The sequence below is a fragment of the Taudactylus pleione genome, unplaced genomic scaffold (genome assembly GCF_031769625.1).
Source record: "Taudactylus pleione unplaced genomic scaffold, aTauple2 ptg000218l, whole genome shotgun sequence".
NCBI classification, from domain to species: domain Eukaryota; kingdom Metazoa; phylum Chordata; class Amphibia; order Anura; family Myobatrachidae; genus Taudactylus; species Taudactylus pleione.
In genome coordinates, this window is record NW_028284620.1 from 1,996,094 (window position 1) to 2,023,241 (window position 27,148).

Sequence of the window (27,148 nt, forward strand, 5' to 3'; positions counted from 1 at the left end):
ACTTATCACAATTATGTGAAGCTAAGTGAAATATTACAAATAGGTCTATAATTCTCTGTCTCATACAATATTGAGACCTATATAAAACATATACTAGTTCAATGACCTCATAATGTCGTCATAGCACAATGGCTAATCAGAATTACGGCAGAAGCATACAAGGAAATCTTCTAGAAAAGAATGTGATAATAACCATACAATATTCAATATAGGTTACGTGAGATATCACAGCACAATAACACTGAACAGTAATCAGAGAAATACAATGATAAGGGGGTCAGATGAAATAATAGATGACCCTGCAAATATCAAAATGAATATAAGTAAATCACAGGTTGTAATGAGAGGCAGATCACACGTAGGTCGCCTGTGATGCCACCCAGGTACTTGTAGACAGTAAGGTTATAGGAAAAAGTAAAGCTACTCCTTTATGTGGAGTTTACAAAATAGCAGCTGCTGCATGCCATTGTATAGCCATTGAATGGCATGTGAGCGTACTATAAAGGTACTCCCAGGGTAGGGAATAAGTACAATGAGTATCTGCTGTTGGACTGCGTTAAAAAGAAGGTCCTGGTGTAAACATTGCAGGAACCTCTAATAGGCGCACCCCAATGAGAGTACTCAGAGACAATAGTTATCGTAATGAAATAACACAGCATAGGTTTGCGATCTGTGCTGCTGCCAGTCATATACCAAAAAAGGTAGTGGTGAGTGGTGGGAAACCCAGATCGCATATGCAGTGATAGGAAGAAAGAGTATGAGTGTAGCTGCACTATGGCTAGTACAGGACAAGTGGAGCTCTGTTGCCCTAAAGGTATTGCAGGGTCACAAACTTGTCTCTGTTGAATAAAGCCACTCAGTGCGCTAAAGAAAGTGTAGCATGAAAAGTACCTGAGCGCTCACCTCCAGGGAGCCGGTGTGTAGTATAGAAAATCTGCCACTAGAAGAGCCTGTCAGTATGCTGCCATGACGAATCCCACCTGTACACAGCCGGATTCGCGGGTCTGAGACGCGCGTTTCACTGTCGCTTCCTCAGTCAGATGCATGTGGACTGTGATACACAGGTGATCTTTAACCTGCGTTGTGACCAATGGGAGAGCAGGTGCTGTGTGTTGCAGATGCAATACCCTTGTCAATAGGGCCAAGTGTTAACTCCCTCTATTGGTCCACAGCAACAGGAGGGAGTGAGTCATAGGAGGGGGGAGTGTTTGGGTTAGATGAAGCTCATAACGATCAGGCTAACAGGCTAAGGTGGAAAACCTGACTAGTAGCTGAAGTGTCTGTCTTGCAGCAAAAATAGTTATGCAAAAATGCTAATACCAAACATACAGATATATAAATAGTAGATATAAATAAGTGTATATAAAGTGATTAGAATAAAGAAAATGATACCAAAATAAAAATAAATAAATATTTTTCATATTTTAAATTTTTATTTATGGTCATTTATGTTTAAACTTTTTCTGGGTTATCCCAGCCTTCAGTTTTTGACGCACGGATGTTTATCTAAATCTTAGCGATATACTACGCAAGTAACATTTAACAACCTTATAACACGATCTGACTCATCATTGGCTCTGAATTATTACTCTCTATACGGAGAGAATAATATGGCATTCAGCCTTAAAAATGAATTAAGTTCCAAACGGAAAACCATCGAGGAACTAAATAACATATTTCCCAGTGAACTAGCAGGTTTACCACATGAATCCAATTGGGACGATGACATAAGAAAACTCAAATTTTTACTCCAAAAACAAAACAAGATCTAATTGGGAGTTAACTACAATAGAAAACTATTTGAAGCAAAAAATTGTTCCCCGTGGTTTGAGACCAAAGATCTTTCCCACCTTTGAACTTGCCACCAACTCTCTCAAAACTGACTGGGAAGCCTGCCTCCTCAAATGCTCTCAAGAATTGATGAATATTCTACTCAAACACAATCTCCTTGTATTAGAAGAACTAGATAAAGAAGTTGATACCCTGGGCAAAACACTTGAACAGTGGGAAAAAGACGCTAGATTTCAAAGAGCCTTTGAAAAAATTAAAGAGGATCTCAATACCTATGAAGAAACTCTGATCGAAAGAAAAAGGAATAAATTTATCAGAGACAAGAGGGATTTCTCTCAAGGCAACATATTCAAGTGGAAACACAACACCACCACTAAAGAATACAAATATCCCGCTGGTTATAGCTCCTCCGAAACAGAGTCCTCTGGTACGGAAGATCTTGTATCACCACCTCGCAGGAACACACTCACTTTTTTAGAAGAAAGCAGGAGTACGCGAGGTTTCCGTACAAAAAGAGGAGGACGAGGAGAAGTATCAAGAAGGGGAAGAGACCCAAGAACTTGGGACTCTCCCATACCCCAGAGAACATCGTCCAGAATCCGCAACAAGAATTAGAGGTGACATCCAATTTGAAGGTTATCAATCTGTCACCTAGGTGCCTTACGACTACTGAGATGGAGGTACTAAGTAAGGGACTGTCGTTCTCTCCCAGCAAAACATTTAACAGATTTACATGGGAAAAGGACTTACGTCTCTTCGGACGCAAATTACTTTAAAAATTTTTTTTTTTCAAATAAAGACAAAAGTGATTTGACGGTTATTGATACACAAACTCAAGGGCTATTTTCTGGAGATACTCTCCCACCCTTTCATACAGAGGAAGAAGTACAAGCTTTAATAGACTTAGAGGAACTTATGGAAGTAAATTAATCTACCAATAGCCCTCCAGAAGTGTTATCTACACGCAGAAACATCTGTAAAAAGAAGAGCACGTTCACACCATCAGAGATGATATGTCCTGAGGTTAAGATCTTTTTGGACCTAATCTCCCGCGACATGGACAAAGCACACAGTAACAAAGATACCTCTCATTCGAGCGACAATCTTAATCAGGATGAAAGACAAGCACTTAAGGTGATAAATCAATGGGACGATGTAATTATCAAACCCTCAGATAAAGGGGGTAACATAGTCCTTTGGCCAAAGGATATGTATTTAAAGGAAGCATATAGGCAATTATATGATAAAACCTGCTATAAACAAATGATTTTCAATCCCACAGAACTATATAATTTACTATATCATAAACTTGTCAATGATGTTTTCACAAAAGGCGTCATTAAAAAACAAGAACACGCCTTTTTAATTGTGGACAAACCTAAAACACCCACTTTTTACATGCTACCCAAAGTGCATAAAAACATTCACAACCCTCCAGGACGACCAATTGTCTCGGGAATTGGGGGACTATCCGAACAAGCCAGTATCTTTTTAGACCAACACTTACGACATCACGTCGATACCTTACCATCCTATGTCCAAGATACTAGGGATGTCCTCAAAAAGATACATGATGTACAACTTGAAGAAAAACAATTATTGGTCACTTTAGATGTGGAATCTTTGTACACGAGTATCCAACATGACATCGGCATCTCAGCAATTCGATATTTCCTACAGATGGAGGGGATGGACGAGTTTAAAAAGTTCTTACTGGATTTATTGGAGTTCATCCTTTACAAAAATTTCTTAACATTTGATGACAAATTCTTCCTCCAAATCCGAGGAACGGCGATGGGTGCAGCATGTGCACCGACATATGCCAACCTGTTCCTCGGTTGGTGGGAGAGGGAAATTGTCTTCAAAGAGTCGAATGAACGATTTACCAGCCATATAACCACCTGGCTAAGATATATTGATGATATCTTTATGATATGGCAGGGAGATGTGAACGACCTACTTACCTTTATCCAGGAGTTGAACAAAAACTCAATAAATTTGAAACTTACATATACCTTTAGCAGAGATAATGCCACCTTTCTTGATCTTCACCTCTTTACTAATGAGCATGGATACCTACAAACAGAACTATTCAGAAAAGAAACAGCTACGAATAGTCTTCTTCATTGCAGTAGTGCTCACTTTCCGCCTACTATCAAAAACTTACCTAAGAAATTGCACAACTGATGAGACCTTTCTGCGCAAAAGTCAAGATCTTTCTGAACGCCTCCTAAGCAGAGGTTATAGTAGGAAAATGATTAAGAGTGCCCAATACCAGGCTCTCAAAACGGATAGACAGACCCTGATCTTCTCCAATAACAAATCTAGTGAAACAAAAAACCAAGTACGTTTCATTACAAATTACTGTAATGAGTGGCGAGAATTGCAGGAAATCGTCACACGACATTGGCATGTCTTACTCATGGATGATGATCTGAGAAATTCTCTGGAGAGTAAACCCACCTTTAGCTGCCGAAGATCCCCAAATCTCAGTGATAGACTGGTAAAGAGCCATTTTGTAGGAAATCCCAGAAGGCAGATGAAATTAAAAGGTACTTACCCATGTGGTAAGTGTAAAGCCTGTGGCTATATCACCAAAAAAGATAACGTTATCGATAGATATGGCCAGACTATCATGCTAACACAATTTATCAACTGTGATGCTATGGGGGTTATATACTGCTTGGAGTGCAGTTGCAACCTTAGGTACATAGGCATGACAAGTCGCTTCTTTAAACAGAGAATCTTAGAACACGTGGGGAATATCAAAAATGCAAGTAGCGACCTCACTAAAATGAAGAAACTGACATCTGTCGCCAGACACTTCTTAAAATACCACAATGGAACAACACAAGATCTGAAAGCCTTTGGGCTAGAACATATTAGATTGGGCATAAGAGGTGGCAACCTGACAAAAATATTACTACAGAGGGAAAGCAACTGGACCTTTAGACTCAATACTGTGAGCCCTAATGGACTCAATGAAATGATCAACTACAGTATCTTTCTCTGAGAGGTCTTTTTTCATTAAAACTTATGTCATGTCTGACTTATTTTTATATGCAAGCAGCAATGGACGATCATTGGAAGCTTAACTCCAACACAGACATCATTTTAGTATTTTAGTGACCAATTCTTAAACTTGATATTTCACATATTTCTTAATATATATTTTTTAAAATTTTTTACACTTTTCTCTCCCACCATCTCCACATACACTTATTCTCTATGTATAAATACATATCTCAGCATTATTATTGAATACTCATTACCCCACACTGTTTTCATTTGTCTTCTCATTTGTTTATCTTAGCCATGTTCTCATCACTTTGATGTTTCATCAATTTTATAACCTTAATTCCTGATCACTCTATACATCCAACATATCCTTTTGGTATTTACCTTATACTTCATGTCAACTTATGTCAAGGTATTTCTGCACACAATCTGTATTCACATTTGTATACACTTTTCTAGAATATATCACTGTCGTCACATCACCATTCATATATTTATTAATTATTATCTACTCATTATTATTATTGTTATTATTGTTGTTATTATTATTAATTTTTTTTTTTTTTTTATTATCTTTATATTTATTTTTATTTTTAATTTTTATTTATTTTTATTTTGGTATCATTTTCTTTATTCTAATCACTTTATACACACTTATTTATATCTACTATTTATATATCTGTATGTTTGGTATTAGCATTTTTGCATAACTATTTTTGCTGCAAGACAGACACTTCAGCTACTAGTCAGGTTTTCCACCTTAGCCTGATCGTTATGAGCTTCATCTAACCCAAACACTCCCCCCTCCTATGACTCACTCCCTCCTGTTGCTGTGGACCAATAGAGGGAGTTAACACTTGGACCTATTGACAAGGGTATTGCATCTGCAACACACAACACCTGCTCTCCCATTGGTCACAACGCAGGTTAAAGATCACCTGTGTATCACAGTCCACATGCATCTGACTGAGGAAGCGACAGTGAAACGCGCGTCTCAGACCCGCGAATCCGGCTGTGTACAGGCGGGATTCGTCATGGCAGCATACTGACAGGCTCTTCTAGTGGCAGATTTTCTATACTACACACCGGCTCCCTGGAGGTGAGCGCTCAGGTACTTTTCATACTACACTTTCTTTAGCGCACTGAGTGGCTTTATTCAACAGAGACAAGTTTGTGACCCTGCAATACCTTTAGGGCAACAGAGCTCCACTTGTCCTGTACTAGCCATAGTGCAGCTACACTCATACTCTTTCTTCCTATCACTGCATATGCGATCTGGGTTTCCCACCACTCACCACTACCTTTTTTGGTATATGACTGGCAGCAGCACAGATCGCAAACCTATGCTGTGTTATTTCATTACGATAACTATTGTCTCTATGAGTACTCTCATTGGGGTGCGCCTATTAGAGGTTCCTGCAATGTTTACACCAGGACCTTCTTTTTAACGCAGTCCAACAGCAGATACTCATTGTACTTATTCCCTACCCTGGGAGTACCTTTATAGTACGCTCACATGCCATTCAATGGCTATACAATGGCATGCAGCAGCTGCTATTTTGTAAACTCCACATAAAGGAGTAGCTTTACTTTTTCCTATAACCTTACTGTCTACAAGTACCTGGGTGGCATCACAGGCGACCTACGTGTGATCTGCCTCTCATTACAACCTGTGATTTACTTATATTCATTTTGATATTTGCAGGGTCAGCTATTATTTCATCTGACCCCCTTTATCATTGTATTTCTCTGATTACTGTTCAGCGTTATTGTGCTGTGATATCTCACGTAACCTATATTGAATATTGTATGGTTATTATCACATTCTTTTCTAGAAGATTTCCTTGTATGCTTCTGCCGTAATTCTGATTAGCCATTGTGCTATGACGACATTATGAGGTCATTGAACTAGTATATGTTTTATATAGGTCTCAATATTGTATGAGACAGAGAATTATAGACCTATTTGTAATATTTCACTTAGCTTCACACAATTGTGATAAGTATTGTATTATATGTTGTCTTATGTTCTATGTATGTTCGTGTTCTGCTTGTGATAATTTATAGCTGTTATTCCAACAGTAATGCCAATAAGTAACAGGCTCAGACTTGTTTTTGGTATTTTAAAATATATCTAATAAAAGTTATTTTTTATATATTATTCTTATTATAACCTTTACATTCGAGTGCCCCCAACAAGAGAGTTTTCTTCTTCTTCCCCATACTACAATTGTATGCATGCAATGTGTGACTAGTGTTGCATTTAAAAAAAAAAAAAAAAGGGAGCACGTATTACTCTATTTCTCTATAACTTTATAGTGAGAATGTCACATTAAATCTGTCCAACACACCTAACCCACTCCTTTTGAAAACAGACATTTTTAAAATTGCTCTGCAAGATGAATCTTTGCCATTTCTAAATAATCTAGAACCAAGCCACAAAATAGAACAGTACAGGAGCCCAAATCTTCTTACACATGCGCGATTGGTTTTACCTCACTGTAAGCTCACTCACTATTGGAGTAAATACTACCTCCAATCCACTGCCTGAACCTAGGCTGCTGACTACTGGATTTCTGCAAGCCGCTGCTTCCACTCCAGCAGCACTGTGCTGTTTCCAGCTTACAGTCTGTTCCATACCAGCCTGTGCTCAAGCACCAGTCCCAGGTCCTGATTCAGAGATGTACGACTACGCTCAGCAGATGATGAATGTAAATCTCCGATGGTTAGAAGTCTGTGATTATGCTCGCCGACCCCCCAAGACACAGCATGATTGACATGTCTGACACCTCCTTCTACATTTGCATTAAGATGGACGGAATTGCAAAGCTGCTCGTGTAGGGCTCTGCAATTCCATCCATCTCGGAGTCCATCCCAAACCTCCAGTTCCACTCTGGCTAGCTGCTGTCCCATATTGGTTCCAGTCCGACTCAGCTTCTGTTACCTCCGGTCCCATTCCAGTTCAAGCCTCCGGTTCCATTCCAGTTCTTCATTTGCAACCTCCAGTTCCTATCCGGTCCAAGTCTGTGACTTATCCCTGTTTCCAGCTTGCATAATAGTCTGATGTCTCCTGGGCGTCAAAGACTTTCCTAGTGCCTCCAAGTGCCATGTCTTCTGCCTACAAGCAAGTCCCCGGAGTACAATTCTCCTACTTATTGAGGCTCCAAGTGGACTATATTTCACTATACCTTTTCTGCTCTGCATTTATATTGCTTATACTCAGCATCCTACTTTGGGACTCTCTACTCACTATACCAGGAATGGCCAACCTGTGGCTCTCCAGCTGTTGTAAAACTACAAGTCCCAGCATGCACTGCTTCAGTTTTGCTATTAGGGAATGCTAAAACTGTGGCAGGGCAGGCTGGGATGTGTAATTTCACAACTGCTGGAGAGCCTCAGGTTGGCCAGACCAGCACTATACCATCGGTACCACTATCGATAGTGTTTGTTGGCCTGAGGGTCATCTCTGAGAGTGAAGCAGAAACTCTGCAGGGACCCAAACAGAGTTCACTCTGGTTGCTGGGCTCTGAATACTGGATCTGGATTCCTCTTTGAGGGTTTAGGTTGCAGTGACCCAGCTCTGGTAATTGGTTTGCAGTATCTGTTAGCAGATTCTAGCTGTTCTACAGATTACCTGTATTACTTGCTGTTCTGTTCCCAGAGTTCTCAAACACTGGTTCCGGTACCATATCCCTATATACAGGGTAAGGGGTTGAGTTCCACTCAATTGGTTCCAGGGACAGACTGGTAGCCTTCTAGGTGACACAGACCTCTCTGAAGGCACCAGGTATTTATCACATGGGTCTCACCCCATGAGTAGACCTCAGATTCAACCACTAATATTTTACCACGACTCGTAAGTCCAGTCCATGGGTCTTGACTTGTATTTAACAACCCTAAACATGGCACTGTGATTGCTGGCCCTGTAGATGTCGCATGCATTACATACACTCCACTTTGTATGAGGCACACTATAGCTTCTTAAGTACCAATTATGTTCTTCATGGGCTGCCTTCCTTCTAGAAATGCTAGGTTTGCCCCTGCTAGTATGATCAACATGGTCACTGTAACATTGAAGGGACATACTATCAGGGCTGTGGAGTTGTTGTCAGACAATTTTGGATGGAGTCAGAGTCGGTAGTAATGTTCAAACTATGAGTCAAATTAATTACTGTGCCGGGAAAAAGGTGGTAGCCGAGGGGATTAACGCCCGGGGCTATTCATTTACATCTTTTCCTTCCGCCGTAATTATCCACCAACGCTCGTTAACCCATAGGATCCAGGATAATTTCCAGAGCTATGGGTTAACACATTTACGGTACCCACAAAGAACATTTAACTCAGATTTCTGTTCGAGCCTCCTCAGGCTCAAACTGAAATCAGTGTTAACTGAGAGTTGTAGTAAATGGAGTGTATTCACGCGAGGGAAAGGTTACCAGTGCAGTAAGCCAGGGATCTGTACTTGGGCCAATGCTTTTTAAAATCTTTGATGGCGATATTGCAAATGGTATTGAAGGGAAAGTATGCCTTTTTGCAGATGACACAAAAGTATGCAACAGGGTAGACACACCAGGAGAGGTAAAACAAATGGAGGATCTGGGAAGACTAGAGGAATGGGCAAGAACATGGCAACTACAGGTAATGTAAAAAAGAATGTTAAATCATGCACGTGGGTCTCAATAAAATAAAGGCTAAATATAGTATCAAGGACACTATAATGGAAAATACAGGAGGAAAGGGATTTAGGAGTCACCATTTCAGAGGAATTGAAGGCAGGCAAACAATGCACCAAAGCATTGAGGAAGGCAAGTCACATGCTAGGTTTCATAGGGAGAGGAATCAGGAAGTGATGACACCACTGTATAGGTCTTTGGTATGGCCTCATCTAGAATACGGTGCTCAGTTCTGCAGGCCATATATCCAGAAAGAAATACATTAGAGACGGGACAAAGAAGGGCAACTAAAATGGTGCATGGCATATAGCACAGAATTTACCCGGAAAGACTAAAAGATCTTAATATGTATAGTTTGGAGCAGAGAAGGGAATGGGGGGACATGATAAAACCCTTGATGTATTTGAAAGTTTCTAACAAGGTACAGGAATGAAGCATTCTTCAAAGGAAGAGATGTACAAGAACACGAGGACATGCACTGAAACTGGAGGGAGGTAGGCTCAGAGGAAATTTGAGGAAAACCTACTTCACAGAAAGGGTAGTGGATGAGTGGAATAGCCTCCCATCAGAGGTGGTTGAAGCTAAGACGGTTGAACAATTTAAACACGCTTGGGATAGGCATAAGAATATCCTAGACCTAAGAAACAAATATTGTTGAAGTTGCCAAAAGAATAAATGAAAATGGGCAGACTAGATGGGCCAAGTGGTTCTTATCCGCCGTCAAATTCTAGGTTTCTATGTAACTGCAGATCACAGGCTGTTGCGGGCTATAATTGAATAGCCCTGACAGATCAATTAGCCCGTGGTAATTAAACTGCAAAAAATTGAAACCGGCCCTATGACTTCAGCTTCAAAATAAAAACATAAAAATATCAGCAATCCCATTCACACATGACCAAGCGTGTTGGTAGCTGTACATGAGATAGGCGGAATACTAATGATGGCCCTGATTTAGAGTTGGTGCAATGTGTACTTTTTGAACAAACCATGTATCACTGTAAGAAAGGTGTGCATGTATATTTTTTATTTTGCTTGCAGTGAAAATACTGCACGATTTTCCATGCTGCATGCACCTATCGGTCAGCTCTATTTTTACCCTGCATTTTAGGAAGTTAGCAAAGTTTTCTTGACCAAAAATTTTTATTACATTTTTTATGTTTTTGGTTCAGTGTACTGACTACAGAGCCCTGCATACTATGCTTTGCTATTAAAACTTTTTGACCCATTTAAAGCCCTGTGGAGCTTGACGTTTGCAATGAAGGGCAAATTAATATTCAGTCACATCACAGACAAGCATCAGACGAGCTAAACGAAATCCACAAAACAGGACCTGTAGGTGGCATTTGAGGACTGGAGTTGAGAAACACTGTGATAGGCTGTACTCAAAAAGCCCAAATGTGGTGGTGGGGAGGAGAAGCTGCCACCAATTTGTGTGCGCAGGACCACGTGACCTTGAGGTAAGTGGTGGGTGAAGGCCCGGCCGCCACTAATGTGTAACGATGCTGGTTGCATGGGCCACTCCTGCAACCTCAAAGTAGCGGCTTCAATGTGGGCAAAGCCGCTGGCCACAGCCATTTCTAGATAAATTCATTAAACTATAATCTGAAAGGAACAAGGATTATATATTGATTATAAAGGATAGGGTATTACAGAAATTAAGCGCTGCATTTTGACATTTGGAACATAATTTTTTTTAAATTAATGATGGTAAAAACAGGATTTTGGTACTTACCGATAAATCCCTTTCTCCGATTCCACAGGGGACACTGGAGTTCAAGACAGTGGGGTATAGACGGTGGTAGAGCAGAGCCTGGCACTTTAAATAATTCTGAAGTGTGACTGGCTCCTCCCCCTCTATGCCCCATCAGCCCCAGTTTAAGAACTGAGCCCGAGAGGAGACGGTAGACAATAGGAAAATGAGGAGAAGGAGAAGACCACAGAACGGAACAATACCGACTGAAGAAGAACAGAGGAACCCTCTGCAGGGAACACATGCAGTCACACAACTAGATAAGGACCCAACAAAACGGCAGGAACGCAGCGCTGGGCGGGCGTCCAGTGTCCCCTGTGGAATCGGAGAAAGGGATTTATCGGTAAGTACCAAAATCCTGTTTTCTCCTTCATCCACTAGGGGACACTGGAGTTCAAGACAGTGGGGACGTCCCAAAGCCAACCTCCCGGGTGGGAAGCGCGGAGTACTTGCCGACCTTCCGGCCAACCGAAACAGGGACAGCCCAAGACTGGAGGCATGTCGTAGAGCCAGGAGACAATCAGAGCTCCTTGCTGAACAGTCACAGACATTCCACAACTTACAGCGTAAATTCAATGGAATACGGCTAGAGAGAGTACCCGCAGATGAAAAGCATCAGAACACCGTAAGCTCAGCCAAAAACAGACCAAGCAAGACCGTTGGGAGCAGAAAACCCCAACTAGAATCCATAGAATGGCAGTAACATGAGAACAAAACTCGAGAAAACCGTATTAGCGACAACTACAGGAAGCTGCAACAGTCTCAGACAGCAGAATCCCAGCACTGCGGGACATCATATAGATAAAAGTATAATGAGACCAATATACAGAGACAGAGCTGGACCTGTCCACAGACTCCTAACAAAGCAAACAAGGAGGCAAGAATCACGACCTAACAGTCGCCCTGAACCATTCTCGAGGTCCAACAACTAAAGGGTTGGTAACCAGTGGAAGGTTTAGACCATAGAAGTTGTCAACGAGTGGAGATCCCACTGGGCATGAGGCAGAGGCGGATACGAGAGGATTGAGACTACAATTCCTTCCAGTGGGTCAGACGGCAGTACCACCCATCCTGTCAAACAGCAGACAACTTCCTACATGATGGTAGAGTGTAATCAGTACCAACAACTGGCCTGAACATAGTATGAAAACACCCAGGATACCCTTAGCAGAAAAAGAGCACGGATGCCACCTCCACCCAGGGAGAGCTACCAATATAGGGAAGTATCCCATCCGCAAGGCTAAAGCACTAGGACAACTATGAAGTTACCATTGAGGTACCTGTCAGTGTGCTGAATTTATCAACAGATACTGAACAGGAAACAAACCAGGCCCCCTGTATGGAACATAGAGACTGTCACACTTTATAGTAAAGATGTGCATTAGCCCATAGATGTACTTCAGTCCATAACCCCAACAGATTCCAGTAGAATAGGGTCACAATTCTCAATGTTGCAATTATGCACCCACACACCAGGAAAGCTCTAAAGTGTACAGCCAACTGATTGAAAAGAGCGGAAGGCTGCTAGGACAGCAACTAGGGTGCGTAAGAGAGAATAACAGCTATGTCAGGATGCATGAAAAAGAAAACATCTGCCGAGGCATTAGTGGGGTAAGCCCGCTTACCTGTGAGCGACCAGAAGCCCTCTGGACGCTATGTAGGATGTCACTGACCTTATTCATCTCACAGCAACCCACCACGACAGGTACAGAGAGTAGCCTCAGTGGGCAAAGATCAATGCTCTACAGCACGGACTTCAGTCTGGAGATGCTGCAGAAGAAAATACTGTAGAAATTAGCAAATTGTTAATGGAGACAAAAAGGTCGTACAACAGGACGCTATACCTGAGCCTGTTCCATTAGGGATATGTATCCATATAGAGATTACACATACCCCAAAAACGGTCTGCTAGTGTATCCTTACATTAACACTTATAATGGTGAATTGTGTATTACGCCCACAATCTGATACAACCCAGGCCAGACCCTGCCTATATCGGCGGGTGGCCCTAGGCCTCATGTAAATTAACTAAATAAGCCATGAGGATGGAATAGATCCTGGATTCTCTATGTACTGATAGGAAATGTACCCAAGGGACCTACAGATACCTATTGTAGTGAGATATGCGACAAGACAATAATATAAGGTACCAGAATTGATACCGAGAAAGGTACCTGTACATAGACATAGAATGCGTTAATTATCCCAAGTAAAGAAGAGATATATCCGTAGTGATAACGCCAGTCAGGGGCAAAAACAGATTTCTCCAATTATTAGGAAAATTCATACAAGGAACGGGAATATATCAGTATATATACACATTCACACATATAAACATAGCTGCATGAAAAGGCAAACTCTCTGAAAGGAAGAGTTAGTACCGACATAGTAAGTCACTTGTCAAACTCCTGCACCAGGAGATCCGCACGCTACATTACATATATATATATATACATATACACACATACACATATCCCGCACCAGGAGATCAGCATGCTATATCTATATATACACACACTGCATTCCTAGTGTCTTACAAGTTTGTTACTAAGTGCGCCCTAGAGTGTAGTTGTAATTAATAGGTCCCCTGAAGTGGACACTGTAGATATAGACTAACGGAAACAGGACTATAACCCGAGGCGGGTGTAAGTACATATCCTTATTATACATGTGTGGACATACAGGAAGGCCCCAGGACATGTATAGAGTCCATACTAAAAGCAATGCCGTAGGAGCCTGTGACTATCCTATGTAAGCTGCAGAACATGTCTCTAATCTATAGAGCCACCATATAATATGTATGGATATAAGCGACAGCTTCTGGTAAACCCTGGCAGCTTTCCAGACGTGGAATAAGATGTATCTTAATGAATGTGGAAGTATAGGAATACCTACACATATCCATAATTATATACATAATATACACACACCACCCAATCCCTAGGGAGAGATGGTATAAAGCGGAGTTATAGAACAAACTACCAGATCAGGAGAGTCCAGTCTCTCATCGCAGCATCCTCATTAAATATGCTAGGTATCAGACATAAAACTGATAAGAACATATCCTACCCCTGCTTTAATGGTAAGGATAAGAAGCAATATATATATATATATATATATATATATATATATATATACATATACATACATACATACATACATATTATATACACACACACACACACACACATATATATATACATAACACATACATAAATCCCTACATGCCTACGCGTACCTACATACAAGATTAGTAGGTGGCGATATAATTTGCTAAATATAACATGGGCAATAGTTAGTAGGAACTGAGCCCCAGGTCTAAACGCAGGGTTTAGTACAAAATACAAGTATATACATACATGTGGCCTACCTCCACACAGGGAGACTACTCATGTGCCGCGCGTGGCCGTCATTCTGCTACGGTGTTGGGGCAGGAAATGTTAGCAACGTACTATCCCAGACTGATTGCGATCCTGGGACTCTTCCGTTACCGGTGTACTCGCCTTATCAGGTGTGCCCTTCTGGCTCCAGATGATGGAAATCAAAAGATGACCTCAGTGATGTGAGACAGCAATGCCAACCACTACAACGGCCATACGTTACATCTTGTGTGTGCAGCCCAGCAGCTGCCGGGCATCAAAAAATTACATGAAACTCATGATTGTTCCTCTCCACGGAAATCTTTAGTAAAAGGCGAAAGATTTATTCGATCTGAAGAGAAACCACAGTATAAGGGAATAAATAAGATATAAATCCCTATAGATGCACAGATGCATACCTTCTAAGGTAAGCACCGAAGGCTGTTGAGATTTAACATATGTGCAGCCACATATGTGCATGAGAAGAGTACGGCTCATTCTTAAGGTGAGCCAATGTGAGGCCTAAGCCTGGGGATGGGACGCACCCTTGTGCTAACCTTGGGTTAAAGATATGCAATAACCGTAATTTCTGGCAGCAGCCAGAACAGTGGCCTCGACTATTTAGGCAGAGTGATCTCTGGCAGCTATAGATGCAAGAAACACTGCATTATTCTGTTACACATCAAGCATATTTGCCCCAGATGTTCAATGTAATAAGCCTGTCGCACCTGGCATACCCAGGCGGTCTCCCAAGTACTAACCAGGCCTGGCGCTGCTTAGCGTCCAAGATAAGACGAGATCGGGCGTGTGGCCGTAGGCGCTGATAGATATGTGGTGGGCAAAGTGGCATGGACACAACCTCTATATTAGGCTGTGGCATGTTCCTCCCCGTGCTTCAGGGTGCCTGGGACCCGGACACTCACTCTATAATAGTGGCGGCGGGTCCTTTTTTTTTTTTTTTTTTTTATATAATATTAAACCAGTACACTGCCCAGTTCCGTAGGGGAACTACTTGCAATATAACCGAGATGAGGCAGAGCCAGATCTCTATAAGGACTGCAGGTTAAGTACAAACTCCACAGTTGTGCCGTTAAACCTAATAAGACCAGGTGCTGTAGGTTTAAGTAAAGAAAAAAACGGTAGAGGCCATATGCAAGCACAGGGAGAACATACAAACTCCAAACAGCTATGGCCGTACTGGGAATAAAACCCACAACCCTGTTAAGGGTTGCACCCCCCACACAACTCCAGAGTGAGGATGCAGGAGATGCTGGCAATAAGCCCCGGCTCCTTTTAAGGCAGGTGCATATGCTAATAATACTCCTGGAGTATGGCGGCATCTGTGCACGCCAGCATGGAGTAGACTCTGCCCCTACTATAATAAGCGGGCGGGGCGCAAACAATGTATTGTAGGCATAATGCGAGTGGGGGAGCGGGAATGAAATAGACAGCGCCGGTGCAATCTTCATACAAGCACCGGCGCTGCAACCCGCAGCCGAGAGCGCTGTGAATAACAGCCTCGCTCCCCGGCGGCTGCGTGCAGAAGCCAGCGCTTCTACAAGCACCAGCGCGGCAGGGAACAGCCCTAAGCCCCGCCAATTGGTGCGCTATGTAGACTCCCTTATGGGAGTAGCGGGGCGCGGCAGGCTCCCTCCTCGTGGGGATAGAGCAGAGGGAGGATTCGGCTCTCGTGAGAGCAGCAAACAGAGCGCTGTCAGGCTCTATAAAGTAAGACAGCGCTCAGTCGTGCAGGGATCAGGCATGCTGCTAGGCAGCAACGTTACAGACTGTCTGAACAGTCTCCCTGTACTGGTATCCGCGCTCTATGCGCGGTAGCTCCGCCCCTTGTAATAACGCTAACGGCGTTACAGGATTCCAGGAGGGGATATACTACAGTATATACCACATGAGCCTGGGAGGGGGCGTAGGGGCCGCAGATTAAATTCTGTTTCCCATAAGGGGAACAGAGCTATACTTACCACTGCTGGCATCAGGGCTGCGGCTAGGCATTCGGAAGCACGGACACAGCCTCTATATTAAGCTGTGGCGTGTCCTCCCTGAGCTACTGCCAGGGTGCCTGGGACTCCGACACGCACTCTTTTTTTAGTGGTGGCGGGTCACCTGATCCCTCCATGTAGCAGGCTGACAGACGCAGTACTCTGTCAGCCTGTCCTCAATGCTTTGTGAAAGCTAGAAATTAAAATAAAGGAAAATAAAAGAAAAAATACTAAGAGTGGGCTGGAGCTCAGCCCTATGTGACCGGCTCTCTCGGGCACATTCTAAAAACTGGGGCTGATGGGGCATAGAGGGGGAGGAGCCAGTCACACTTCAGAATTATTTAAAGTGCCAGGCTCTGCTCTACCACCGTCTATACCCCACTGTCTTGAACTCCAGTGTCCCCTAGTGGATGAAGGAGAAAATGCTATCGAAGTTTAGTCATTTTATCTATGAAACACAATAATGACATTTTGGATAGTTATGCAAATGTATGCAGATTTATTGCTCACCTCAATTTTATTGTTTTCCACTAGCATGTACCGCACCTTAGAACGCTCCACTAGCAAAGATGTAAAGTGAGCGGGAGCATTGGGATCTATAGGAGAGTAAGCAGCGGGCACCTGGAGAACCCTATCAAAGGAATAACAGTTAATTATTTTTTCTGTGACTATTGCTACAAAAAAAAAAAAAAAAAAAGTCAAACATTTCATATCCTAGAGGAGAAAGCTTGGAGACACCATCAGCATGTAGATTTTAATCAAAACCAAACTGATATTGCCATTTGTTTTCCTGCATTACGAATGGCTACTTTTACCAGCCATTGTGCAATATCTGGTTGCAATTCATCTGTGAACCAACTGAACGTAATATTCCAAAGTGTAGGATATAGCAAACAGTCTTCATTATTATAGTATTTTCAATATATTATAATTTTTGTCTAATATAGATCAATTTACTCAAATGAAAATATTTCTTCATATCAAATTGAAAGTATTATTGTGATTTTGCAACTATTCTAACTGTCAAAAAAAGGACATGTTAAACTTGACACTTAGGGCCGTATTCAATTGCCGGCGAAAAGTCAGAATCCGCAAAAAAGTAACACCGATTGTGACTTTTCACCAGGCGGATAAGTATCGCCATATTCAATTGCAAAGGCTTTTTGCGTACACAAAAACAATGTAATAGGCAAAAAAGATTCGCCTATGAAGAGGCGTCGGAAAAAAAAGTGCAAATTCGTGATTTTGGGGTGCAAGGGTGGGGAAACCACTCAGCACCCTTGGGACAGCCCCCCAAAGGATAACCGTCAAAAAATAAATAAATCAAGGAACACCTCAAAAAATTACTTAAGCTGCATACACACGTAAAGATTATCTGTCCAACCAACCATCTAGTTGATTGGTTGGAATGAAAATCTGGTAAGGTATGGGAGTAACTGATAATCAGCAATTTTTTCCCCAAATGCCGGAAAATGGACAAAAACTGTTTGTTAAATGTTTGATCTAAACAATTTGTTCAAACAGATTCTGCCTGAGGAAGCCGCTGAGACTCAGAGAGGTGGGCAAACGCGTTACTCATTACCCACAAGTGTCTGTGCTTCACGCTGCTTGCAGCAAGGAACTTTTGAGCTACAAGTGCAGTAAGGCTGGAAAGAAGGATTGCTAAAAATCTCCTCCACAAGACTCCCAGCGAGTATGGCCACATGGACTGCCTGACCTAAAAGTCAATAGAGGGCTGAGTTATTATTTCTTTTTTATTTTTATAACAATGTTTTTATTGAGAAAAAGAAAATCTTGCAATTATGAAGACATATATGAGAAACATCACATATAAAATATAAGAATAAATCGAGAATAAGAATACAAATGCATGACTGTGAGATAACAACAAACAGAGAATGTCCTTTTATAGACTAACAAAAGAGGAGAAAGTCCGTGGTATAGTACGAATTCCTCTTGAATATGTTCAGCAAGAGAGTTCGTCAACCTATGTCTTCAATTTTGTAATTTCCTCTCTTAAAACAAAAAATATTTTATTGGAAGATATCGTAAATTTGCATTAAAAAACAAAGTAGAACAATGTCGAGTATAAAATGGGATGAAACACATTCAAAATATATAATTTTACCGAAACAAATAAAAACAGTATATAATAGATTTTAACCAAAATCCGCAAAAATACTACCGATAATTTACTGAGTATTACAATGCATAATACCCCAAAATTTTTATATTGTAACAGAAAAGAGAAAGGGGGGAGGGGGTAAAGGAGGGAGGAAGGAATTCAAGGGAGAGGGGAAAGGAGGGAGTTTTAGGGTAGAGTTATCAACGGATTCCAGGAGTAGAGCGGGCCTGAGAGTGAAACCATATTGACCAAATCAAATGATACTTTGTCACCGAGTTATTTTGTAAGCTGGAAATATATTCCATTGATGCAATATAGTTAATTTTAGCTATAAGAGCAACTTTTGAGGGTGGGCGGTGGTCTTTCCAGCGTTTGGCTATAAGGGTGGGCTGAGTTATTATTTCATCATAGCGTCCTGTCTATTTTGACTGTCGGAAGTATACCATTGGTGCACTCACCATTCAAAACGGGAAAGAGTGGACTGTCAATCGCCCCTATACAGAGAATGATCTTATTGCATCACATTTGCCAGTGAAAACACTGAGGAAATAACATGTGGCTACCCACCGAATGAGTGGATCACGTGGGAGAAGGAGTATAGATATCACAAAATCCTACAAATACCCAACAGTCTCTGAAAGAAAGCACTATATTAGCAATGTTGGGAATTTAAACGTGTATGCTTGCTGATTTGTTATTATTATTACTTTTGTGTTTTATGAATTGTGGCGCGATTAGATAAGCAATCGATGTTATCATATTAGTGACTACAAGAACAAATATACTATTAATGGTATCAAGCCAATTACTAATATATACACACACATATATATATATATATATATATACACACATATACATATACACACACACACATATATATATATATATATATATATATATATACACACACATATACACACACACACACATATATATATATATATACATATACACATATACATATACACACACACACATATATATATATATATACACATATACACACACACACACACACACATATATATATATACATATACACATATACATATACACACACATATATATATACATATACACACACACACACACACATATATATATCTGATTGTACTCACAGATTTTAGGGGCATACCCCAATATAATGTCTTTTTAGATATTTCATGGCCATTTTTTTTTTTTTTTTCATTTTTGATTAAATATTTTCTGAAGTATTCAAACTAAATGTATGATTAATCTATTTGCAGCGCTGTCTGTTACACTGTGGATTTTTTCTAATACACGGAGATACCCTCATCTGCCAGCACGCTGCTGTAAGACATCGAAGGCAGCGGCTTACCAGACGCCGTCCAACAGTTGGCCCATTGCGTGATCTGCCACAGTACTGTGTACTACGTACTCCACATTCGGTATACGAAACATTGTTACCTGACAGTCCACTGCCGCTAAATAGCATAGGCGGTAGCACAGGAGACGCCATCCGGCGGCTGAGCAGTAGTGCGTCACTAACTGCAAATTAGCACCAAAAGTGCATGTCCTTTTGCCGTGAAACGGACTGAGCCTGCAGACTGCCACGCTGTTGTCTCTATTAAGAGGTATGAACCGCAAATTTGTTCATGAAACAGATAGAGCATGAGGTGCGCTGGTGAGTGAGGACACATTGTACATATTGCACTCACTGTGAGACTTTCATTTTATTAAACCTGCACTGAAACTGACAGTGGAATATTATCTCAAAATTCCCTCAGTTCTATTTCTGGACAGTTGTCATTAGTGCTCAGCAGGATTCAGTTTGGGAATTACTGTTCAAATTTATTGTATCACCTATCCGGATGAGACTTTTCTTGAAAACCATTATACTTTTTCTTGCGGAACGTTATATATATATATTTTAGGTTCCTTGCTCACATACATGGGAGTGCAACTTTTTATGCCCTTACTTTTAGCATTTGATATTATATATTTATCACTTTGTCATTGTATTTATTGGCTTTTTTGATGTTATGTTTTTAGACATATTTAAATGGGCCTATCCATTAGCAGATGTTTTTATGAAAGACAAAAGATATCTATTGAAAATTCCGGTGGCTGTGCTGAAAGATATCTGTCATGTACATGACAGATTTTGGCAAAAGACGAACGATGAACGATATCGCATGACATCATTCAGGGAGAGGATTTTCTGCTCTGCAGTGCTCTGTAGCTGCTGCTAATATCTTTCGTCGTTCACCGCATATAAACTGCCCGATATTTCTAATATCTGGCAGCGATATGCGATAATTGACCAACATGTTAGAGAGACGAAATAACAGGATTTTGGTACTTACCGTTAAATCCATTTCTCCGATTCCACAGGGGACACTGGAGCTTCATGACAGTGGGGTATAGACGGTGGGTTGAGTTGAGCCTGGCACTTTAAAAATCTACAAGTGTGACTGGCTCCTCCCCCTCTATGCCCCATCAACCCCAGTTTTAAAGAACTGAGCCCGAGAGGAGACAGAGAACAGACTGAAGAACAGAGAAGGAGAACAGGAAAAGAAACATCCAACATACTGACACACTGCAAGAACACAGCAGGCTGCAGTGATAAACAGTCACACAATGAAAACAGACAAAACTGCAACAGAACTGAAGCAGAACAAGCAACTGAGAACAGGCAAGAAGCACTGGGTGGGCGTCCAGTGTCCCCTGTGGAATCGGAGAAATGGATTTAACGGTAAGTACCAAAATCCTGTTTTCTCCTTCATCCACTAGGGGACACTGGAGCTTCATGACAGTGGGGACGTCCCAAAGCTACCCTCCTGGGGGGGAGAGTGCTGAACGCCCTGCAAGACACTACGACCAAAATTTGAAGCAGAAGCCGCAAAAGTGTCAAATCTGTAGAAACGTACAAAAGTATGAACCGAAGACCACGTCGCTGCCCTACAAAGCTGTGAAGCCGAGACACCTCTACGTGCCGCCCAAGAAGTACCCACAGAGCACGTAGAATGCGCAGAAATGGATACCGGCGGTGGTCGAGCAGAAGCAACATATGCCTGACGAATAGTCAGACGAATCCACCTGGCCAAAGTTTGTTTAGACGCAGGCCAGCCACGCCGATTAGCATCATAAAGGACGATTAGAGCCTCTGATTTACGTAGCCCCTCAGTACGGGACACATAAATGCGAAGTGCCCGAACCACATCCAAGAAGTGAGAATCCCCAGAAGAGTCCGACAACGCTGGCACTACAATCGGCTGATTCAGATGAAAACCCGAGACCACCTTGGGCAAAAAGGAAGGCCGGGTACGAAGTTCCGCCCGATCTTCGTGAAAAATCAAGTAAGGGGAACGGCAGGACAAGGCTCCAAGTTCAGACACACGTCTGGCCGAAGCCAGGGCCAATAAAAGGATCATCTTCCAAGTCAAATACTTCAATTCCACCTCCTGCAAAGGCTCAAAGGTGGATGACTGAAGAAAAGATAAAACAAGATTCAGGTCCCAAGGAGCCGTGGGTGGCACAAAGGGGGGCTGAATTCTAAGTACCCCTTGAAAAAAGGTCTGAACCTCCGGAATCAGAGCTAGGCGACGCTGGAAAAAAATAGAAAGAGCAGAAATCTGCACTTTAAGCGATCCCAAGCGCAACCCCACATCGAGGCCTTTTTGAAGAAAATGAAGAAGACGTGGTAAATGAAAAGAGGAAGTGGAGGATCCACGACCTTCACACCAGGAGATATAAGCCCTCCAAATGCGATGATAATGCGCTGATGTTACCGGTTTTCTAGCCCTAAGCATGGTAGGAATGACCAACCTAGGAACTCCATGGCTTCTTAGGATGGCGGTCTCAATAGCCACGCCGTTAAACGAAGCCGCCGTAAATCCGGGTACACACATAGACCCTGTTGTAGAAGGTCCGATCGTAGCGGAAGAGGCCAAGGTTCGTCTGCCAGAAGGAATAAAAGATCGGAGTACCAAACCCGACGAGGCCAATCCGGAGCCACTAGGATGACGGTGGACGACTCTCGTTTGATCCGCTTGAGAATCCGAGGGAGGAGCGGAAACGGTGGGAACAGGTACACAAGGCTGTACGGCCAAGGGATCAGTAAAGCATCCGCTCCCACCGCTGCCGGATCCATGGTCCTGGAGCAGTAAAGGGGTAGTTGATGATTTATCCGAGATGCCATCAGGTCTATCTGTGGCTTCCCCCATCTGCAAACCAGTTGATGAAAGACCTCGGGATGAAGGGACCACTCCCCGGGATGAAGATCCTGACGACTGAGGTAGTCCGCTTCCCAGTTGTCGACCCCCGGAATAAACACTGCGGAAATGACCTCTACGTGTCTTTCTGCCCACAGAAGGATGCGACTGGCTTCTCTCATTGCCATCCGACTGCGGGTTCCCCCTTGGCGATTTATGTATGCCACTGCCGTGGCGTTGTCGGATTGTATCCGAACCGGAAGTCCTCGTAACAGAGGAGCAGCCTGTATCAAAGCTCTGTAGACTGCCCGCAGTTCGAGAACATTGATTGGTAAGAGGGACTCCTGCTGCGACCAAAGCCCCTGGAAGTGACTGTCCAGAACCACCGCTCCCCATCCGCGGAGGCTGGCGTCCGTGGTGACCAAGGTCCAATTCCAAATTCCGAAGCGCCGACCCGCTAACAGATGCTCCGTCCGAAGCCACCAGAGCAAGGATATGCGGGTCCGGGGAGACAGACGCACCAGCCGATGCATCTGTAGGTGGGACCCGGACCACTGAGACAGAAGATCCAGTTGAAATATTCTGGAGTGAAATCTGCCGAATTGGATGGCCTCGAAGGAAGCCACCATTTTCCCCAGGAGACGGATGCAAAGATGCACAGATACTTTCCTGGGTCTGAGCACTAGACGAACCAGCTCCTGTATGGCTATGGCCTTGTCCCTTGGCAAGAATATACGAAGCAGAACAGTGTCTAGAATCATTCCTAGGAACTGAAGTCTCTGGGACGGCATCAACTGAGACTTCTGGAAGTTCACAATCCATCCATGTTGAATGAGAATCTGATGTGTAAGGGATACTTGGTGTAAAAGGACTTCTGCCGTCGGAGCCTTGATGAGTAAATCGTCTAGGTACGGAACTATCGTCACCCCCCGAGAGCGCAAGGGAGACACCATGACGGCCATCACTTTGGTGAATACCCTGGGAGCTGACGAGAGACCGAATGGCAGGGCCTGAAACTGGAAATGAGCTTCCCTGATGGCAAATCTGAGGAAAGCCTGGTGAGGAACCCAAATTGGGACATGCAGATAGGCGTCCTTGATATCTATCGACACCAGAAACTCTTCTGCCTCTAGTCCCGCAATGACAGAATGGAGAGATTCCATCTTGAACCTGTGAAATGAAAGATACTGGTTCAAGGATTTCAGATTCAGAATGGGTCTGACTGACCCATCTGGTTTCGGAACCACAAAAAGGTTTGAGTAAAACCCTTGTTGTCTTTGTGCAGTGGGAACCGCCACAAGGACCTCGGCCAGCAAAAGTTTCTCGATCGCTTGACGCAAAATTAGTTGCTTCAAGGGATCGACGGGCAAACCTGTTGTAAAATAACGCCCAGGAGGAGTGAAAGCGAACTCGATCTTGTACCCTTGAGATACCAGATTTCGAACCCAAGTGTCTGGAGAAGTCCGTCTCCAAACCTCCGAGAAACGCTGGAGGCGAGCCCCCACCTTCGGATTTCCGAGATGGGATGGGAGCCCGTCATGCCACAGGCTTGTCTGCTGGCTTGGGATCTGGACGGCGGGCAATATTTGCTTGACGTCCTCTAGCACGGCCTCCTCGCCCCGCTGAAGACGAACCTCGCGATCGTCCCTGAAATCTTGCCGATGCTCGAAAGGAACGAAAGGAAGGTCCCCTAAACGAGCGATGCGGAGGAGGTGCTGATGAAGGTAGAAAAGTACTCTTACCTCCAGTGGCCAGCGAGATCCATTTGTCCAGCTCTGCACCAAATAAAATATCGCCTGTGAAAGGAAGAGCTTCCACTGCTCTTTTTGACTCCGCATCCGCTTGCCAGGCACGAAGCCAAAGTGCCCGGCGAGCAGAGACCGCCGAAGCAGAAATCCTAGCGGCTACCTGGCCGATATCTCTGGAGGCGTCTCCTAAGTATACAGCAGACTCCTGAATATGTTCTGCCAAGGTAATCAGATCTGCCCGCGGAGTGCTGGATCTAAGACCCTCAGTCAATTGTTCCGCCCACTTTTCCACAGCCTTATTGACCCAAGATCCTACCAAGGCCGGCCGGAGAAGTGCACCTGCGGCCGTATAAATGGATTTCAAAGTGGTTTCTAATCTCCGCTCTGAGGTTTCCTTCAATGTAGTAGCTCCTGGAACAGGTAACGTGGTCTTCTTTGACAACCGAGAAACCGAAGAATCCACAGGTGGCGGGGTCTCCCACCTCTTCCTATTTTCCGCAGGAAATGGGTAAAGAGAGAAAAAACGCTTAGGAATCTGGAATTTACGGTCCGGATTCTGCCAGGCTGCCGTCATCTGTTCGTCCAACTGGAGAGAAACAGGGAATGTGACGGCCATCTTCTGTGACCTGGCAAATAAGGAGTCTTCTAACGATTCTGGAGCTTCCTGGCCTGAAATCTTAAGAACTTCCCTTACCGCTAGAATGAGTGCGTCAATACCTTGCAATGCCTCAGGTTCTTGTGAGTAAGTCTCTACGTCTGATTCGTCCAGCATCTCCCATTCCTCCTGAGACGAGTGATCCGCTGCCGAATCCTCATCCGACTGGAGAACCGCCGGAAAAGCCCTCTTTTTAGATGAGCGACTTACCGTAGCTTCAGGAGCTTTAGACGCAGAACCCATCGCTTGAGCAAGGCTATTCACCGAGCGGACTAAATTCTGAGCCCACGCTGGTTCTGCTAGAAAAGAAGGGTGAGATGTGCCAGGTAGATCTCTGGCAGACTCCCGTTCCCTACGGGAAGCGGCTAATTCAGAAGAAAGGTCCGCCATGACCCCGGCCAAACTATTTATGAAGGAGGGAGTGACAGACTGCGTGTTAGCACTGTCTGCTTCACACGTCTCGCACAGGGAAGACCCTTCGGAGCGAGCATGGGTAAATTTCTTCCTGCACTTAGTGCAGGCAAACCGCTTTTGTGGTGCAGTTTTTTCTGTCCTGGATGTCATCATGTACTCACAGACAAGCACCACATACAATTCAGGAATGCAGAAGTATAGGGAGAAGCAGAATTACAATAATAATGCTACTCAAGTATGGGAGCAGACAGAGCAATAAGGGAGGAGCAGAATTTCAATAATAATGCTACTCAAATTGCAGGCAGAGCAGTATAGGAGGAGCAGAATTTCAAGAATAATGCAACTCAGTAACAGGGGCAGACAGGCATATAAGGGAGGAGCAGTCAATAGGACCAGAAAGTAGTTAAAACCACCTTCTGTATTTACAGACCCCCTGTAGAAGCTGTCAGATTTCTCCTCTCCCCCTCCGCTCAGTGCCTTCAGTCTCTCTGAGGCGCCACTCCTGTTCAGAGCGCGCCAAACTAGCCCAGGCAGTGAAGGAGGAAGAGGAGGGGGGACCTATAAGCTCCTCCTCCTAATGGCCGCCGCTTTGTATGCGCGCGGCATACACTTATTCAGTGGGGACGTTCTCACTCTCCCTCTGTGTCCCCGCACTGACAGCGGGGGCCAGCGGCACGACCGCCGCCAGCGATAACCGTGCCGGTGCCTTTTACACAAGCAACGGAACGCAGAGGCAGGACTGCTGTGAGCGCGCCTACCTAACAGCCAGCGCCGGTGTTCTATCACAACACCAGCGTGGCACTGACAGCCGCTTCAGACCCAGCAGAATATTTTCACCTCTCCTGCTAGTCAGGAGAGGTGTGCTACTCACCGGGCTGCTGCGGCCAGAGCGCTGGGCAGTGAGGGGAGAGCGGGGACCCGGACACAAGCCAGTGTTAGCTGTGGCGGGCCCCGCTGAGTCTGATGACTCCTAACTGCCTAAAGCAGCCTCCCCTCCATAGGGTGACCGGACACAGGCTGCAGTAGCCATGTGGTCCCCTCTCTGGCGGCTCCCACGATGCAGGCAGACTGTCACAGCCAACAGTCTGCCTGTCCTCTTGCTTTGTCTTTCTTTTACATTTTTATTTAATTTAAAGGGCTGGAGACAGCCCCTGTGCACCGGCTCTACTCGGGCACATTCTAAAAACTGGGGTTGATGGGGCATAGAGGGGGAGGAGCCAGTCACACTTGTAGATTTTTAAAGTGCCAGGCTCAACTCAACCCACCGTCTATACCCCACTATCATGAAGCTCCAGTGTCCCCTAGTGGATGAAGGAGAAATTAAATTTATCGGCCGCGGGAGTGCTCATCTGTCATCGTTCAGGGCCTATCCATAGCAGATAAATTGAATGACTGAACAATATATTGCATTTATATTCGTTATATTGGCCAATGAGGTCT

General features: G+C 43.6%; 1 protein-coding gene and 1 non-coding gene across 3 annotated transcripts in view; both read right to left on the reverse strand.

Moving 5' to 3' along the window:
• AASDH (aminoadipate-semialdehyde dehydrogenase) overlaps positions 1 to 27,148 on the reverse strand; it is a 69,195-nt gene that overhangs the window by 35,317 nt on the left and 6,730 nt on the right. For both annotated transcript variants that reach the window (XM_088478726.1, XM_088478725.1), the window contains exon 3: positions 17,099 to 17,219. In XM_088478726.1, coding sequence (XP_088334852.1) covers positions 17,099 to 17,219 — 121 coding nt within the window. The remainder of the gene's footprint in view (positions 1 to 17,098; positions 17,220 to 27,148) is intronic.
• On the reverse strand, positions 14,849 to 14,963 carry LOC148517354 (U5 spliceosomal RNA). Its single transcript, XR_015879300.1, has one exon. It is a non-coding gene; the product is annotated as a U5 spliceosomal RNA (small nuclear RNA).